We start from the raw sequence: 20,709 nt of genomic DNA on the forward strand, positions 1-20,709 counted from the left end.
TTTCTAACTCCTGCCCCTTCCCTATCCCTACACCTGTCTTTGATGGCATGACACATTTCACGAAGAAACCCAGGGGAAGAGCAGCTTCACCTCTGCTCTCCCCGGGGGCCCTCAATCCCTATTTTAGATGCTCTGTCTTGCGTCAGCGGTGTAGGCTCTGGCGTCAGGTACACTGCATGGGAACTTTCCACTAAGGTGTGTGTGGTGCATCAGGAAAGAATGATGTAGAGACACTAGTCTTCCTGCATCCCTTCCTCATTATACAAAAAATACAATTAAAATAAAACCTGTCTGGATAATGCACAATCATATGCATCCAGGGAACTGTGCAGACAAAATCTGTCAACCATGTGCTGTAGGCAGCACAATAAACATGCAAGATAACTGCATCACAATCTAAAAAATGCAGTTTTCTTTAAATTGGTAGGGCAACCTGTTGGACCTGGCCCCTTGTGCAGTGCTGTTCCCTAACTTTTTGCCTTCCTCCTGTATTTTTCTGACCTTTTTTGATTGGCGTTGGGACTCTGGGCACTTTACCAATGGTGTGTTAAGTGCTAAAGTGATGTGCTCTTTTTTTAGTTTTGTATAGTGCAAACTCGACCCAAAGATATCAGACTGCTTTACATGAACACCAGTTGCGTTACAGATGGACACATTCATTTTGTTAGGCAAAGGGAAATTGAGTGATTTGCCCAGAATCACAGGGTGTTGAGTGTTGGTCGAGACACGAACCCGGTTTCCAAGCTTTGAGGTCGACCGCTTTAGCTGTAAACTTGGTATGATTGGTCTACACCTGTTTGCCATATTAAATGTACCTGTAAGTTCCTTGTTCAGTGGTATCCTATATACCCAGGGCCTGTAAATTAAATTCTACTTGTGGGACGACAGCGCTGCTTGCGCCACCAGCAGATGTAGCCTTTCAAACCTGTCTCAGGTGTCTGCCACTGCAGGGCCTGTGTGCGCAGTTTACTGCCACAGTGACTTGGCATTTAAAGTGGTTGCCAAGTCTGAAACTCCCATTTTACTACATATAGGTCACCCCTAAGGTAGGCCCTCGGTAGCCCTATGAGCAGGGTGCTGTGTAAAAGTTAGGCCATGTTCCTTTGTTGTGTGGCATGTCCTATTAGTGACTAACAGCCTCTTTGGTTTCTTACTGCTGTGAGGCTGCCCCTCTCATAGGTTTGCATTGGGAATTCCCTGGTATGTGTTTCAGTGGTAATTTCTAATCTGAAAGGAGTAGCTTTGCCACGTTTGGAATAGTTGTGACAAATCCTGCAAATTAGTGTAAAACAAATTTTTTATTACTCTTTTAGAAATGCCACTTTTAGAAATGTGCATTTCTGTGTGCTTATGACTTTTTTGCAGCCTGACTCCAATCAATGTGTGGTTCATACTGAGAAGGAGAACAAAAGATCGAGGCCACAGGCAAGAGGTTGGCAGTGCAATCAGCCACACACTAGTGCATTACCAACTCGATGGACCTGCTAGCCAGGTACAACAGGGCATACTGGGACAGAATAGAGTAACTCCTCCAATACCTCACTCAGCAATACAAACAGCATGGTTAGGAGCTTGTGACTGAAGGCAATACTACTTCCACTACCACAGTCCACTGCGTTGTCAACGCAGCGGACACTGTAGAAAGTGGTGTAAACACCAGCATTCTGATCTGGCGTCATGCCTGGCTCAGTGTCTCTGGCTGCAAACCAGAAGGCCACAGGTGGATCATATGCTTGAGAAACTAAAGGACATGGATACAGGCAAGTGGATGGGGGCCCTTCAGGTACCCACACACTCTGGTCCTTTCGTAGGTCTCAGTACAGGGGCAGTAGTAAAACCTCATCCCCAGAATCTACTGCATCCTACCAAAGGCAGCAGCAATACCTCTCAAAGTGGGTACTCAAGGGGTGGTTACAGGTGCAATAATACCAAAGGAGGCTTGACTAGTGAAGCCACATCTACCGCTCATTCCACTCCCCCCGCCCCCCCCCCCCCTTCGCCCCACTGCCCTCTGATCAGGGGGGAGGACTACAGGGATTTCTTCCATGCTGGATCCTCTTCAAACACCCCATTCCGCGCACACACACTCTGTGCAGAACATCAGCACCACCTTCAAGGGGAGGTCCAGGCTCTTATCTCCAAGGGCACAATAGAACCAGTACTATTGCAACACGAAGGTAGGGTAGTCTGCCCCTGTATTTTCTCATCTCCAAAAAAGATGAATCTCTAAGGCCATTTCTCAGTCTTCGGCCTCTCAACAAGTACATTCTATAAAAACACTTACATGTGGTCACATTGCAGGATCTCATCCTACTTCTACAGCAATGTGACTTGAAGATGGCTCTTTATGTAAACAACACCTACTTTCATATACCCATTAACCTGCTCATCACCGCTACCTACAGTTTGTGCAAGTGCTCAGCCATATAAATTCCAAGTGTTGCCATTTAGGGTCACCACTACCCACAGAATGTGCATAGTGCTTTGCTGTTGTGGCTGTCCACCTCAGATGGTGTGGCGTCCAAGTGTTCCCATGCTTAACGATTGGCTGATCAAGAGTGCAAGCCAGCAGCATCTCCTGGCACATACCTAGACAACTATTTCCCTCGTTCACAAACTGAGCTTCACAATAAACACTGTCAACTCTCACCTGCTGCCTCTGCAGATTCAACCCAGTCTAGGAGCTGTATTAATCAGTCAAAGCTTACCCCAGTCAACATGTGTAGGCCTTCCAGCAGCTCCTGCTTCTTTTTCAGTCTAATTGGCAAGTGATGGTCAGAACAGCTATGCGTCTTATGCAAGGGCTTCCCAAGATTGTTCTGTTTGCTAGTGCCAAAAAACGTAAAATGACAAAGCACTATGGATAAACTTGTCAGGAATATTTACCTACACTTTTCTGCCTCTCCTACTCCTTCCATAGATAGTCTAGAAGCTTCAGCAGACCTCTCTCTCATCCTGATGGCTTCTAGTTGGGCCAGACAAACCTGGTTCGCCACCCTACTAGAAATGACAGTTGTTCAAGTCGTGAACCCCAATCAGCTAAATTTAGAGACCTGGCTCCTGAGGTCCTAGAGTTTGGGTACCTCAACTGTCCTCAAGAGTGCACGTCTGCTCTGAAAAAGGTGCTCAGACCAACTATGTGGACCTGCTATGCTGCAAATGGAAAAGATTTGTCCACTACAGCTTTCCTAAATGCATGGACCCACTTAAGCCTCCAGTCCAGGTCTTCATCTATTATCTTCTTCACTTGCAAAAATTGAGCTTTGCCTAGTCATGCATGCACTTGCAGCTAGCTGCTATAGCTGCCTACATGCAAAACTCTCAACACACTACCTTATACAGAATCCATGTAGTCAAGGCCTTCATGGAGGGTCTAAAATGTGTCATACCTCCCAGAGTACTCCCTACCTCACTTTAGAACCTTAATGTCATCTTTACCAGACTCATAGGTCCTTCTTTTGAACCCTTACATTCATTCTCCTTACAGTTCCTCTCCTGAAAGGTGGAATCCCTTCTCTCTATCACATCCTTATGATGTTTTAGTGAGTTGCCGACCTTCGCTTTAGAGGAGCCATACTTTTAGTTCAGAAGAGTAGAACTGTCCTTGGAACCATTCCCAAATTGCTTCCGAAAGTGACGTCTCCATTCAATCTCAATCAGACCTTTGAGCCTTGTGTCCCCCCCTCTCCAAGACTGAAGTATAGAGGGCATTTCACACTTTTGATAAGCGTGTCCTTGTACTACATCAATAGAACAAAGCCCTTTCGCTCAGTGGCTTGTCAAATGCATACAGATATGGTATATTAAAGCCAAAAGAAATCAGCCTGTTCTGCCCAGGAGCATTATACTTGCAAGAAAGGAGCCTTCATAGCGATCTTGGGTAACATACTAATTGCTGACATCTACAAGGCAGCTACCTTGTCCACTCCCCACACATTGACTTGAGACTAACGTGTGGCTATTTTCCCATGCCAACAAACACAAGTTGGCCACATTAAAGGCCATTATCATGCTATGTAAAACTTTAAATGATAGAAGTAGGTTTTTAAAAGATTCAAACATCAAAGAAGTTTCTTGCTGTTAGTACATCAAAGTAAATTACATTTGTTAACCCTTTCACCCAATGAAAGACAAGCTAACTATGGAAAAGTTGGTGGACTTCTATGTTTTTTCCCCCCACTTTTCCCTCTGGTAAATTGTATTTTTGCATAAACTAGTGAACACAACATCATTTAAGCTAAAAGTGTTTTTAAAATTAAGTCATTATGCCCACAATGACAACATGAAGAACGCTGCACTGTAATTCAGCCTTTGCACACCAAAGCAGGGTCCCATCCACATTTGCACCTGATCAATTCTCGTGACTCTACACTTGTAGATGATTGAGTGATTCACGCTGGAAACTTTCTTGCATACAACCAAAGATATTTAGAGCTGGGGTCTGAGGTGATTTTTGAATTATCAGTTGCCAAATATGTCCCCCTTTTGGTTGCTCTAAGCACATGCTGTTGAACGGGATCTAAAGTTAGAGGGATATTTACTAAATCCCTGGTTTTCTGTGCAAATAATACAGGCCTTCCCTTACTTTAATGTGTTTATTTGTGGCAGCGGAATACAGAAGGATGATGAGCTTTTCAAAAGCAACCTTAACTGCAGTAGTCTCTTCTAGTGTAGGTGAGCTGGAAAGGTTATGAAGGCTTGGTGTCCCTTCAGGGTAATTTTTCCAGTTACACAGTAAATTATTTTGCCTCTTCCTGAAAATGTTAATGTTGTGTCACTCTGCCAGTGCATGAAAGTCTGCTAGGGCTATCCATTGTTCAATTCCTAAGGGCTCAACCTTACCACGCATGCCAGGAATATGAAAATGTTTGCCTGCACCCAATGCAGCCCAGAGTTGCTCATTGTTTAGGCACCTTGTAATGTGTAAAGCTGATACAACGTTGTGTCTTCAGTACATACTGGAATGATCTTGCTACCATCAGCAATGCCATCTGTTGCATGAAAAAACATTGGTGGGTCGTCCTCCTTTTTGGTGTATATTTCCAGTCACTCTTTTGTATTTGCAACACCTGAATATCTTACTCTTTATTCTTGTGTAACTACAAGTTTACCCCAATATGTTACTGCTGCTTTTTTGATAGCCAGAAGAAAGCTATTTTTTTTTATCATCTAGCAGGAAATCAGTTCATTTCTTTGGCATGGTTTCTGCCTGCTCAGTTCTTGCTCTACTTCCTATATCTCTTTTACAGAAAGCTTGTAGTCCTCTAAAGGACTACATGCTGTCTGCTTCATAGGCATTATTGGAAATGGCCCTTTCTGCAGGGTCACCCCAATTTCTTTCCCTTCCTCCTTTTTTCCGACCTCTTTTTGTTGGCTTTAGGACTCTCTGCACTTTTTCACTGCTAACCAGTGCTAAATTACTTGTGCTCTCTCCTTAAAATGTGGTGACATTGGCTTCTCTGCAATTGGTATATTTAATTTACCTATCAGTCACTATGTAAAGTGCACTCAATGGGCTTGTAAATTAAATGCTATTAGTGGGCATGCAGCACTAATTGTGGCACCCACTTAAGAAGAACTTTAAACATGACTCAGACATGCCACTGCAGAGTTTGTGTGCAGTTTTAAGCTGCAATTTCGACCTGGGAAGTTTACCTACTTGCCAGGCCCAAACCTTCATTTTATTACATGTGAGTTACCTCTAAGGTAGGCCCTAAACAGCCCTAAGGCCAGGGTGCAGTGTATTTAAAAAGCAGGACATTTCCTTTTAAGTTTTTCATGTTCTGGTAGTGAAATACTCTTAAATTAGTTTTTCACTACTGCAAGGCATACTCCTCCTATAGGATAGCATTTGGACTGCCTGATAACATTTTAAGTGTAGTTTCTAATTGGGACAAGATAGGACAATCAAATTTGGTGTCCCTGAACTCACAATTTAAAAACACAACTTGTGGTGTAGTTGGTTTTTAAATTGCAGTTCTGACAATGCCACGTTAAGAAAATTGGCTTTTTCTTACTTAAACCATTTAGTGCCTTTTGCCTGTCTCTAAAATACACGCCTGGGGTGGTTGACAGCTTGCTTCCTGCATTCCCTCTACACAGCCACAGACAAAGGAAGAGTAGGTGTGACTGAGCCACCATCTGCATGTTGAAGGGTCGTCCCGAGGCAGGATGAGAGGGAGGAACTGACACTCTGCACCTGAAAGTGCTAGGTCCTGTCCCCAGACAAAGGGTTGCATACCCCCTTGTAGTGAGTCTGGGGCTAGGGCAGGAAAGGTAGGTCCTTGTGCCCTTCAAAGCATCTATTTGAATTCTTCCTACTTAAAGGGATCAAATGAGTACAAGTACTGGACCTCCAACACCATGACTTCAGTACACTTCTGCTTCTGAGGACGTTCTGCCAGGAAGGACTGCCCCTTTACTGAAATGCCTTGCTGTGTTGGTCTGCTCCTTATTGCCTGGAAGAGTGAGAAGGACTGGACCTGCCTGCATTTCTACATTTTCCAAGAACCGGAACCGACTCATCGAGACGTTAACGCCTGCTCCATTTAAAGTACTTTTTAAGTGGGACCTGAATGAGTCCTGTAGCCAGCCTGCCCTCCTTCAGTGTCTGCCTGAACTTTGGATTTTCCCCGGTGCAGCACTATCTCGAGTAACCCCCTAAGCGTTATTTGCTTCTAAGCACTACTTTTTGATTTATTCTTTAGAAATGCATGCCTCCATTTCTTCTTATCAGATTTGTGGTGTTTTTCTTCTAAAAAACATCTTTATTTTTCGAAACTTATGTGGAGTCTTTTTGTGGTGTTTTCACTGTATTACTATAATTTAAGTGTTGAACAAATACTATATATATTATCTCTTAAATTGAGCCGAACTGCTCTGCCAAGCTACCAGAGGGTGAGTACAGGTTAATTTAGGTTGTGTATGGACTTACTCTGACTGGAATTGTGGTCACTACTTGGACAGGGTACATACCTCCTCCAAATAGAGACCCAATTTCTAACAGGGATCAAGTATATTATATTACAGCTATGGTCTGACCGAGATGGTAGATGAATACTAATTTTTCATGACAGAAAAGGTGTGCATCTTCATAACTATTTTGGTACGTTTTGTACAGTTTGAGGGAGACAATTCTGTCTTAGTTCAGCAATTTCACTGGTACTGTAGAATGATCCTATTTTGATATCTGTAATTTATGAATGAACACATGGAACCTGTTTCTGTGGTTAACCATTGCTATGGGCTTTTCACATTCATGAATCCTCCATGCATGTTAGGCCCACCAGGTGCTTATGAATTGTCTCACTACTCTGCAACATATCCTATTCAGCCTACAATTTCTACCTCTCACACCACACACAAGTCTTTCTAGTGTAAGAGTGAACAGTACCTACAATCTCCATATTCCTAAGGGTACTGATTTGTTGATACTTGATCAATGTCCAAACATCTTCGGTGAAACCATCAATGTCTGTAGCCCTTAAAAGTTCTAGCAGCACAACAGAATACCCTCCGTTTTGTCCATAGAACGAGTTATCCAATGTAATCCAGATGAAAATATTAACCCTCATGTGTCTCAGACAAGTCTTTCATGTTCCAGTGCTGTTAACGTCTTGTATCTGTAGAGCACTGGTCATATGCACCTTTATTGTTGATGTCCTCACATTGTTCTTGCATTTGCCATTCTTTTGTCAATAAGGCTGTTTTTTTTTTTTTTTTTACTTTCTCTCAAAACTAACTTCAAATGCCTGATGTTTCTCTTTAATTTGTGGGGATCTTTTCACTTGTAGATTCCATGATATTCTCTTTTCTGTGTTGATTCTCTTTGGGTTTAATCAAATTATCACATGTTCTAGTTTCTTGACTTTCTCTTTCTAATCTCTTCATGATCTTTTTTAATTACACTGTACAGAATTTCCTAATTCTTTTTTTGGTTCTGGTAAATTCATAGCCTCAATTTAATCTCTACCTCTACTGTTTGCTGTCACCTTTCCATCTGCATTCTCTATTATTGCTTCCATCAGATTGATTGATGTCTTTGATTATTTTCCCATTTTAACATTAAATCTCTATTTAAATCATCATAGGGTAGAAATATTCTTTCAGTGTGGCTGCTTCCCACTATTTGATCATTTTAATTTCCTCACTTTCTCCAGCTCAATGAAAGTTGTCTTTCAGTCCCTTCTGTTTGACACTCGCTCTTTTTCTGGTTGTGTTTTTCATTTTTATCGAAGTCTCTGAACAGTAACTTCATCACATTTACTCTATCAAATTCTGTCATTGCTACTACATTCATCAAGTTACAAATACTAGGGTTCAAGACAATTATGAGCATGCCTCGTATGCTTATCAATTTACAGTATCCACCTTACACCCTCCCACTTCCAAGTGTGAAAGTAAACGCTAAATCCAAGATTCATAATCCACCACTCTGCCAGAGCCTACTCGTATTTGCCTAAATGACTTTAAAGGAGACTTTTGCATTTCATCCACTGTAGTTACAGGGAGAATGGAATAATACACCTGCATCCAATTTTACATTTTGTACCACCCATAGTGCTCTGTGGCAGTTTCCAGCTGCTTGACACACTTAAAATTAACACAAGAAATAATGCATGTAAATTAGCAACATGATTGAGCATATTATGCACACAATGCATTTGCTTGCTGCACCTGTATACTCCTAGTAAAGTATATATAAACCAGCCTTTTAATATTTCATAACCATCTACGGATGGAAACCTACGCTGGTCTGTAGCTACACATAATTGAGCGCTCAACTTTTGTAAATTTTGCTACCAATATTGGAAAAGCATTGGCAGAAATAACCTGTCGAAATGAAAGTGCCTTGTGTGAATGAGTGGTGAGTATGAGAATGGTTAAGGCTTTGCAGTGATGACTGTGTTTATCGAAGGATGGAAATAGCGATGGAATGCATGAATAATTGGTTAGTAAGTGCAAGGATGGATGGATGATGATTGGATAAATGAGTGAGTAAAATGATCCTCACTCATCATATTAATACTAACTGTGCATTCATCCTGTGTTTCGACCATCTTCTACAGCCACAACCACCCTATATCCACCACTGCAGCAGGGCTACCTGTGAGTGGGCTATAAGATGGTAGTGAAGACTGGATGGGGACAGCTGGTTGTGTGCTCTGACAACGCGCTGGAGTATTCTTGTGCATTTGTGCCTTGGCAGCAGCAAATCAAGAGCTGACGTTTAAAAGCAACATCATTTGTATCTTCTATCCAGAAATTTGATGAAGTTCTCGCCCCTTTCACTCTTTGCATCCAAAATTCTCCCTTCTTTGGTTTCTCTATATTTCGCCATTCTCTTTTCTTTTCTGATTATTCTCCCATCTCTCTCTATGACTCTGTATCTCAACCTTACAAATGATATTCTCTATTCAGCAACCCATGACTGTATTTGTTGCTTTTCTTTCATTTTAGCAATCTGTGGTGGGAGTTTGAGAGACGGAAATGGCAACATTGCCACTCCTTTTTACCCTGGGCACTACCCTCCAGACTTTGACTGCACATGGGACATACAGGTATGGTAAAGATTTTGACTGAGATCATATTTGGCATTTTTTGTTGGATGTAAGGAGACTATGAAGTGCAAACTGCGATTGACTGAAGGATGTAGGTATAAGGAGCCCAAATAAAACAATTCACATCAGAGTGAATTAAACACAATTAAAATAGAGGCATGATGATGACATTGATATTGTGTCTTTATGCGTGCTAATGCCAGTTGCTTGCAACCAAGTCTGACACTTAGGGACTCAATTTGGTTTAAAAGAAAGTCTCTCTAGAAGAGACTTGAACCTTACAATTTGAGGGATTAAATTCCAGAGCCTGAACCCTTTAACAAAGTCTCTTCTAAGCCTGCTAGACCCCCCCCCCCCCAAAAAAAAAGGCCCATAAGAAGTAGCAAGACTAATGGAGGAAGTCTTTCTAAGTGAATGGAATGGATTGTTGGCACAGATTATCGGTGCTCGTTTTTTGGCTAGGGTGCAACGTAAGTGTATAAGCATTTAAGGAACATATCTACACTTCTGTTTGAGTCTGACACCCATATCCTGTGCAACTTGAACTAATCAATTCACAACTATATTATGTAAAGTCATTGCACCAAGGGATCTCCAACAGACTGATTTAACACCTTGTTCAACAAATATAGCTGTCTTGGGGATGAAATGGCAGCCTTTATCAATCACAGTAATTGGCTGAAAAATATATTTTTGACATATGGGCCACTTGGTTTGTCATAGCTCTCAAGCTATCCCTTGCTGAACCTACATTCTTAATTTGCATCCTTTGAACACTGTCCAGCCAAAGTGGAGAAGGGCTCAGTGAGTTTGGTGTTTTCAAGTTAACTACTTGCCTTGGATGCTGTGTGACATTCATTGTCTCACATCAAAACTTTAAAACCAGAAAGACTGGGAAACAGCAGAAAACCTATTGAATACCATCTACACTAATGAAAATTTAGGGATCAGCAATTGGGGATTGCTAGGAAGACCCGTTTACTTATTATCAATAATGGTTGAAAATAAATGTAGAAAAGAGTAAGGGAGGAGATTTTTTTATATTCTGCTGTCCAAAAGACAGAAGTGAAGAAGAAAGCGCCTTCTTTGATGCATGTTGTCCATTGAGTTAGGAATTAATGGAAGTGCTGGTCTGCCTGCATAAGTAAAGTGCAGTACAACCTCTAGAATCTCCTAAAGGGCGATTTCTGTGCACTGATTAGACCAGAACCCGACTGTTTAGGGTGAAAGACTGTGACTCCCAAGGTGAGATTGTAGTTATATTTAGTATGCCTCCACTAAACTATTAGAAGATTCCCGAACCTGTGGAAGCGTGATTAGTCTGTGACATGAAGGAGTGTAGATTGTGAACCTTTACAAGTCATTTCCCTCCGACTACTCCCTTGGATTGATGTTATTGATTTGTATGCTTCAACTTGAAAATAACAGAAAAATGTACTAAAACAGAAAATATATGCAGAAAGCAGTGGGACTAAATACCCCGAAAAAGAAATGTCATAGAATTCTGTCCTGTTAATTCGTGTTCATTTCAGCATCTGTGATGGTTGACTGGTTCCGTGTGTGAACATCCCAACAGTAAATCACCCACAAACAGATCAAATCATGTAGGGGGTAAGGTAGAGCATTCCCAAGAGAGCCAATGTTTACAACGTTCTGTTCTCCCAAGCTACCCCTCTCCATGCAAGCAGACAAGACATCTAAGGCTTCTATGTAGGCACAGCTGCTGTTCTTGCTCCATTAGGGATCAACCCACCATTTCAATCAGATGCCTCTGACTGGCAGCATAGATTCTCGGATCTTGCCAAGCTCCTTCCATCTCCTAATGGGTTTTACTCCTCACTCCCTTTAGAGTCAACATAAAGCACTCTTGCAACTGGTCTATTGTGCCATTTTGAATTATCCTGCAGTCATGCGAACTGATAAGGTGCCACCAGATTGTTAAGAGATATCGTCTCTCTCCACACTGTCACCAGGTGAACAGCAGATATCACTAGGTGAGCGTCAATATAGCTGAAAGCCCCTACACAGAGAAGCTTACCAGCAGATGGTAGGAGCTCCGTGCTTCGGAAATCATTACATTTTATGACCTATACAGCTCGCACAGAAAGTGGCTCCGTAATCGTCTGTGTTTGTGGCAAGGGGAATGGGCGACCACCTAACTCTCCAAGCCTCCTCCCTCCATACCAGACCAAGCTGTGATTGCCTGAAAGCCCCACCCTCCAAATTTAGACCCCCCCTTTCCAAGACCCTTCGACCACCCCTTCCTACTCTCAGGCAATGAAAAATTGTTCTATGTTGGCAGGTCTAGTCCTATTCTGTGAATTAAAGTGACCTAAAGCACCATATGGTTTGTTACAAATGTATAACATCAATTTAATCGATCGTAGGTGTTTATATGGGGTGAACTTTGAGTTTTGTAGTAAGTGGCAAACCCATGTTTCGTGGAGAGTTTCCACTTTGGTTGCCCATTTTAATCCCAGTGAGGACATTCCATTATTAGGTCGATTCTGGTGTTTGGACTGCCCAAAGCAAAGTCTGCAGATTAATCTAGAAAATGTCATTTGCCCAGTGCAACCCCATTTGGTGTAGATAAAGCTGTGCATTGCATTCTCTCTAACTCCACTAGCCACTCCATAGGGCTGAAAAACATTTTTTTGTTAAGGTCTGTTCGACAGATCCACTGTGACCGAAGACATTCAATATGCATTTATACAACTGGTAAGTAGGCAAATTGAGGCAACGTTCTGTTTTTCAGAATGGTGTTGAAATACTTAAACATAAGCTAAAATCAGTACTGTGAAAAGAAGACAAAAATGAAAGTTATGAACGTTATTTCATACATACCTTTCTTTTCCAGAGTACACTATCTCAGTTGACCGACATTAATGTACTTTTTGGCCCAATGCAGGTTCCCATTAATAAGAATGTGAAGGTGCGGTTTAACCGTTTTTACCTTGCCGAGCCTGGCGTACCTCTTGACATGTGTACCAAGGACTTTGTGGAGATCAACAACCAAAGGTGGAGTATTCTCATTGGAACTTTGGTGTTGGCCGAACTGAGTATTGCTGGTTGAATTAAAGATTGTTGAGAACATACATGTAAATAATACTTACTGAGAACTTTGACTCTAGAGAGCTGAATAACAAAATAATTTTGGTGGAATTCCTCCAGCCCACTTGTAGCTGACATAAGTACAAGAGAACCACACCCATTCCAGATTTTCGAGCTATGCTCTGAAGATACATTTACTTATATAGCATTTGAATTTGAGTCCCCTAGAGTGTCAATTATTTTGAAAACCTGGCATGGATTTGGCTTTACTGTACCTACGTGGAACACCACTACCCTTGACACATTGCTGTGATGTCCTGTAAAGTATTGTCTGATTAGACTAGTCTGTTTATGCAAGCCTATATATGCTGCATACAGTTCAGTCATGGGCAGTCACAAAGTCTGATACAACAAGCATTGTCAAAGCCAATAGGTTTCAACTATGCCAGTGCTATTGGCTTTGCCAATATCCTTTACCCATGTTATACAGCAGATTAGAATAGAGTAGAGTGGCATGGCACAGAGTGAAGTGAAGTGACGTGGAGTGACATAACATAGGGGAATAGCACAGAGTGAAGTGATGGGAACTAGAGTAGAGTGGTGTAGAGTGCAGCGGCACAGAGTAGTGATTTAGAGCAACTGTGCAGAGTAGAGTGCAGTGACTTAGAGGCCCTACAGTTTGTTAGTGTCGAGTGCAGTGGTGTGGAGTGGTGCAATGGATTAGAGTGGCGTTGAGTATAGTGCAGTAGCATAGAGGAGATAGAAGGAGCGGTGGCTTAGGGTGGCGTGGCGTAGAGTACAGTGGTGCAGATTAGTGCAGTGGTGTGAGTATATTGGAGTGGTGCGGTGCAGAGGACAGTGGCGGGGAGTGGTGCAGAGGACAGTGGCGGGGAGTGGTGCAGAGGACAGTGGCGGGGAGTGGTGCAGAGTGCAGTGATGTAGAGTGGTGCAGTGGCATAGTGGCATGCAGTGGTACAGAGTAGAGTGAGATTGAGTGGTGCAGTGGTAGAGTGGCATGCTGTGGTGCAAAGTAGATTGAGGTTGAGTGGTGCAGTGGCATGCACTGGTGCAAATGTGGAGTGTAGAGTGGCATGGCGTAGAGTGCAGTGACAGAGTAGTGTGTTGTGACATAGTGGTGCAGAGGAGAGTGCAGTGGCATGAATGGTGTAGTGGTGTAGAGTCCAGTGGGTTAAGAGTAGAGTGAAGTGGAGTGGAGTGGCATAGAGAGTAGTGATGTGGAGTCGAGCTCAGTGGTGTGGAGTGGTGCAGAGAGGAGTGGAATAGAGCACATTGGCGTTTAGTGGTGTAGAGTTCAGTGGCATAGTGCAGAGTATAGGGGCGGAAAATGCAATGGCATAGACTAGAGTGGAGTGATGTAGCATGCTGTGGCATAGAGCGGAGTGGCGCAGAGTAGAGTGGTCCTGAGTAGAGTACAGTGGTGACGAGTATAGTGTATTGGCCTAGAGGAATGCAGTCAAAGGCCTACATCAGAGCCTCCGTTCAGTTCAAGTTATTTGGGGTCCTTAGTCTTTGAAGAGAAGCCACTCTCATGGGTTCTGTCCATGTTTCACAGGGGCACTGTATTTTGGCAAAAGTAGTAGAACGCAGCAGAAACAATGCTTTACTGTAATTAATATTTGGGGGACAAGCAATAATTTTGAGCGTTCTTTATTTGGAAGTTACGCAGAATAACAGTCAAGGATATGCCTATTCTGCGCCACAACAACTTAGCTATTTTCTGTCCTAGATTAGCTGATTTGCTTTCATTGTTGGGCCGGGGCGAGGGTAAAGAAGCTACATGGATAGGGATATAGAAGACTGACCAAAAACAAGAGTACTCCTATGGAGTGCATGAACACAGAATAAAGTAGCTCCAAAAATTGCAGCAGTGGAACAAAACAAGAACTTGGTTCATGCTCCAGGGGAGGGACAGACACAAGAATTGGACATGGCCCATGCATGCTATGAAAAACTGGAGCAAAGTAAAAGAGCAGCACTGAAGCTAACCAGTGGTAAGCTATGCGGGGGCTGTATCCCATGGTTTGTAAATGAAATGTCTTGCAGAGACAACTCATGCGCTATATAGGGGAAACATAAAAATGTATACAATCGAGCACCGAACAAAAGGAGGGGTAGTGAGTTTTCACGCTCTAAAAGAGCATTGGCACAGAAGAAGTAATTGATTTTTGGCTCAAGTCCTGATAGACTTAGGCGTCGCATCATTAGAAGGCAGTGCACTAAGAACTAAACAAACATTTACATTTTTTTCTGATCAAGTAGATCAAGGTATTTGTACTGCAAAAATGCCATAACCAACTGCAACGTGCTGTGTTGATATTTGTGTGGCACATGCATTATTGATCTAAAATGAAAACTGTTGGGAGAAGGCAAACTAGTTAGTGTGGCCACAGTGGCCTTCTGTAATACTCACCTGTCAAGCACATGGTACATTCATTTTGTTATTGCTTTCAAAGGAGACTGCAAGAGTCATCTTATTGGCTGAGTTAGTGGACAGTTGATATGAGCTGTATTTAGATTTTGAGTAATGGAATGCATCCAGATATTTTATGTATGTTATGTAATTTTGTAAATGTTTATGTATTTTTGCAATGTATTTGTTGATTATATTATGTTTATGTATGAATGTGTTCTGGCGTACCTTTATGAATTGAAATACAATGAGGTAAAAATTAAACCAATTGATAAAGGGACAGTTTGTCAGTTCATTCTTTTAAATTATTCTTTTTACATTGGATAATTCACTTGGTGAAGGAAGATGAATATATTTTTGCAATACTTGGCTAATTCCCCCCACACACACATTACTCGTTACTCCTTAGTCACATTGTTACATTGCATAGCTGGGTTGAGCACAGGAAAGTCCTTAGGGCAAAAGTGGATGAAGACAAAGTCTGGCATATTTTTATGCCCCATTATCTTTAGAAGTAGTTAACTGCAGGGAATAGTATTCCATGTGGTTGAGCTGTAACAAATGAACACATCAGTAGTGGTATCCTACTGTATTCTTCTATCGCACTGTAACGTCCTGCAGGACACACAAAGAGGCAGCCCTTCCCGAGGGGCAGTCCTAACACCCAGCCCACAACCATCCAGCAGAGGCCTCACCATTTAGGTGAACCTGCTAATAAGAGGCCGGGCGCACGTGTCCTGGGCAGTTATGTACCCTTTACACTAGTGTCTGTGTCAACCTTACGCATAGCAATTGGACCTGGGGCCCAGGACACTACATTGGCAATGCAGCGATTTGGACCCAGCGTATCGCTGCAGCTCTGGCAGGACAGGGCCTGCAGCATGCCATGCCCCTACTTGCGTAGGTGCCAGTTTGCTGCCTGCGCCTTTCTAAATCAGTCTAGAGGAGAGGGGAGCAACACCCTCACACCAAAACTTGAGCCAGATGTGCACACAGGCTGGAGGAACGGGTGGGCACGCCAACCAGTAGTGAGGCAGGACGTCCGCACTCACACAGAGAAAGGGAGAGGCACTGGTGTATGTGTGTGTATAATATATGTATATAATATACACACACCACCCCACCCCTGATATTGACAAAGTTAGTCAGTGAGATCGGCCCATGAGGGAGGCTCCAGGTCCATGCCTTCTCCCAGAACGTCTGATGTTGTCGTACTGCAGAATAAATGGAAACTCTCAAACTGTAATCGCATTCCCCTACTCAAACTCACTGAGTGCAAGTAGTAGATGAACATTTCTCATATCCCACGCAGCAATGGAGACTGCAGCTGTGTTGGAAAGCAGAGACTGGCCCGGAGAGTGCTGTATGCCCCGTGGTGGTCAAATGTGGCCACTTCATGCAGTCAGCTGCCTATCAGTGCGGGAACTAAAAGAATACTGACCCATTCCCCCTGCCCCCCAACCCCCTTATGGTCTGAATGAAAAGCACCCAGAGGGAAATGAGTGACCGGGTGGCCCCACCAATCCCACTCAGGGCAGGAGAACGGCAAGAGTAGAGTCTGCCTCCTTCCCAGTCACTGGGCCCAGCGTGGTAACCCAACCCAGGCAGTGAGAGGGCTGCACGCCCCCTAATAGCAGGATGCTGCTACTGCAGGCAAAGAGAAGACTGTTTGTCCTCCCGCTGTAACCCTCCACAGCGTGCCAACAACCACACCACCCATGACCTCCAGTGATTCACACTTCAGCTAAGCGGGGACAGTCAAGAATGGTGCCATAAGCAGTATATAGCTCGGTGGGAGCGAGCTACTGGAGCCAACATTTCACTACCCTGCAGGGAGCAGATAAGGCCATCGGGCAAGATGATAAATAACCAGACCCAACTGAGAGCAAAAGGCTGCTTTATTAGGACATGTATGCTAATTAGCATTTACCAAAATCTAGTTCATCACCTCGCTAATACAATAACATATCCTAACACCCCCCCACCCCTAAGCCTTCTCAACAATAAAATCTCCAAACCAGTCTTAGAAGATACAATCCTCACCATCCCCTTTCTTACATCCACTGACCTTCACACATACCTCAGCCATTGCTCCCCTGTGTTCCCTCTGCCCACACCTAATCTGCAATGCCCCCAACCCTTCCAGCGTGTCTCAAGCTCCTCAATTCCTACGACAAGGAAGAAACCCTGACAAGGTGTTTTCCTGACCCCACCCCAAAAATCAAACTAGCGCAAAAAAAACCATCTCACTCCACAATTAGAAAAGTAGGAGAGGGTGAAAGGGGTCACATTTAAAATAAAATAAAAAAAAAAAAACGTATTTGTCGCCAAAACAGTTAGCTCCAATATAACCAGTGCTACAGAAAACCAGGCTGTCGCCAAAACAGCCTAAAATTTAATACCACTTTTGAATGGCCAAGGTTAATGCTAACTTTTTCCTAATATTGAGTAAATACATACAGCTCATTTTCTACAAACAGGTGAGCTCCATCCTGCTAAAAAAATGTAAAATCTTCCTTTATATCAATATGTTCTAACCAGCCTATACTATTTATGCAGCAAAAACAATGCATTTCCCTGTTAACTTTGCGTCTAGCCCTTTCTATTGCGGTGAACTTTTCAGCACAACGCCAGACTCTCCTGGGGACCAAGACAGCCAATATTATTTTCGTCCCAGACAAGATATAACCACAATTTCTAAATCGTTCTTCTTTTCTTTTCCAAACCTAAACCTGATAACTGAACTAAATCATTTTCACCAACGTGTAAATCTGGGCACATTGTAACTGAAACCAAATTTGCTAACCATGGCAACAGCTTACCCCCTTTCATGCAACCTCTTCCCCCACCAATCTATATTGATTTAAGCGCAGCAGAATCCCAAAGGTCTTTTTCCTTCTTGTTTCACTGCCCTCTTAATAAGAGTGTCCAATTATCCAAATAGAAAAGAACGCCACTGCTGGATCCACCACACAACCTGAAGATAATTGATTATTAACAAATACATAATGGATAAGCAACCTCAATATTCCGTATATATCTCAAACAGCAATATGGGGACCAACGACCTAATTTTTTTACTTCGAAGGAAAAACCTAATTTTGCTGCTTCAGAAGCATCGGCGATTCTAAAAGAATGAGTACCAAGATGAAAAGGATTTTCCCCAATGTGACCGAGAACCTTCCTCATCACTCCAAGCACTTATGATGCTAGAAGCCTTGTCTCGTTTTTGTGTTTGAACAAAAGCCCAGACTTTGCCTCACCAGCTGCTCGGAAATCTTGCCAAGCAACTACTGGACATATTATGACCCTATTTTATTTAGAGTGATTTTGTGCCCTATCCTGTTTGATCTTTCTTAGACCGTTCTAAAAACTTCTGGATAGTTTCATCTGAAGCAGCCCCATCTCCAACTTTCAACCCACCTGAATGGCCTTTTCCTAACATTTCCAATATCCTAAATGCACCCAAAAAATAACAAACACATGCATAACCGAAATAGCAAATGTTCAAAAACAGAGAAACATATAAAGGGCATGTTCCTAACCATGCGAAGCAAGGTTTTTAATGAAACAGGATCCCTAATAAACAGACCTCTCCTTTTCTTTGGCCCAACCTTGCAACATACGCCTTCCCATCTCGCCTACTGAAGGATCACAGCCCAAGAAAAATGTACCATAAAAACTCATACCAGCTGATTTACAAGCAATTGTGGTAGCTGATACCTTTTAATCTATATTGTACATAATGAAATGGAGAACCTCTTCTCTGCGTAGCCATAATCTTTGCGCATTGTGAGCTCTACGGCATGCACCCAATTTCAGAAATTCTTCCCAATATCTTCTATAACCTAACCTAGTATTCACAGTTAGGGATTTTTCAACCAATTCCAGCATTCTCAGTCTGCTAACTCCCATGTCTCTTGTGGCACTTGTGTTTTCTGTAATATAAGATACAAGAGCACTCCCGCTCGACGTATGTCTTGTTCAATGGTGGCTTAAAGAGCTCACCGGGCTCCCTGTTATCACAGTGATTACAGCATTTTTTTTTAATTTCAAAACCATTCTTTTTTTTATTGTTATATTTATTTTATCAAAAGTTAAAAGAATATTTTTTAATAATACAAATACTTTTCCTTTTTTTTCCAACTTTTTCTCATATTGCTGTTTTGTTATATACATTTAATCATTTTAACATGATATGTATTGTTATTCTGTACAATTAATCATTACAACATGATATGAATTGTATACATGATTTACATAGACACCCCGTGCTGTGATCCACTTTGCACCACAACTACCTCACATCTCATCACAACCTACCCAGACATACTCATGCATACATACTAAACACATATTCTATGTCCAGCTGTGATGGCATACACTTTTCTTAATATAATCACGGGTTGTAAAATCCCTCATTAGTTATCCATGGTTTTCTTGCCAGCTGGATGTCCTTAATGGCAATATACGCCATCCCATCTCACCTACTGACGGATCACAGCCCCAGAAAAATGTTCCATAAAAACTCACACCAGCTAATTTACAAGCAATTGTGGTAGCTGATACATTTTTCTCTTAATTGTACATAATGAAATGGAGAACATCTTCTCTGCATAGTCATAATCTTTGCTCATTGTGAGCTCTACGGCATGTACCCAATTTCAGAAATTCTTCCCAATCTCTTCTATAAGCTAACCTAGTATTCACAGTTAGGGATTTTTCAACCAACTCCATCATTCAGTCCGCTATCTCTCATACCTCTTGTGGCACTTGTGTTTTCTGTCTCTGCTCCTGGTGCCAAACCACGGAATCTCTGCCTCTGCGAACAAGATAATGCGTCTGTGATTTCACACCTGGGACGTGTTTAGCTCTGAAAACTAAATAGTGCATCAAACATCCCAACATAAATCTAATCTCTGCAATAGCTTCAACAGATGTTTGTCTTTTGATTTTTGTCAATTAACCAAATCCACTAGGTCTTATTGTCAACGTTAAAAGGTAACAGTTTTGTTGGCCTGTTTCAAACCCCCTATTGACAATGCCACCAACAGCGGTAAAAACTCAAAAAATACAATGCTTTTCTTTTCATTGATTGATTTCTTAGGCCATTGTCATGCGCACCATCTGCCAGAATAAACCAAAGCCATTGGAGCAAGCCTCATCTGAGTAAATCTGTACCATCCAAACAAATCCAGATCTAAGGACCACATTCTAACTCCACTGAAAACCCTCAAACATCAACCATACCTCAAAATCTGCCCTTATTGACGCTGAAACTCAGATCCTGTGATGTGGCAAAGTGGCTCTAGACCTCGCGAAACCAAGCCTTCTACAGAAAGACCTTTCTGACCTTCCCACTCAACAAGCAAAATTCAAATGTCCCAATAGGCACTGAATTTGCTTCAATTTTAATTTAGGTGCCAACTTTGCTTCTTCCAGCAAATTAACAATTTCTTGAACTTTTACATTTGCCAATCTCGCTTAGATCTTGATTGTGTCTAATTCAATGGCTGGAAAAACCAAGCATGTTATGTTATGTTATCCATATTTATATAGCGCACAGCTGCCCCAGCAAAGGGGCGTCCCGGCGCTGCAACAAACAGGTATCAGATCAAACATAGCCAAACATCGAATCACTAGCAGTTCTGGGGAAAGAGGAAGGTT

At 42.3% G+C, this 20,709-nt stretch overlaps 1 protein-coding gene across 2 annotated transcripts in view; it reads left to right on the top strand.

Moving 5' to 3' along the window:
* Positions 1 to 20,709, top strand: part of ST14 (ST14 transmembrane serine protease matriptase) — a 264,383-nt gene that overhangs the window by 169,286 nt on the left and 74,388 nt on the right. For both annotated transcript variants that reach the window (XM_085647218.1, XM_085647219.1), the window contains exons 9-10: positions 9,460 to 9,560; positions 12,469 to 12,578. In XM_085647218.1, coding sequence (XP_085503344.1) covers positions 9,460 to 9,560; positions 12,469 to 12,578 — 211 coding nt within the window. The remainder of the gene's footprint in view (positions 1 to 9,459; positions 9,561 to 12,468; positions 12,579 to 20,709) is intronic.

Source organism: Triturus cristatus, chromosome 3_2 (genome assembly GCF_964204655.1).
Source record: "Triturus cristatus chromosome 3_2, aTriCri1.1, whole genome shotgun sequence".
NCBI lineage: Eukaryota > Metazoa > Chordata > Amphibia > Caudata > Salamandridae > Triturus > Triturus cristatus.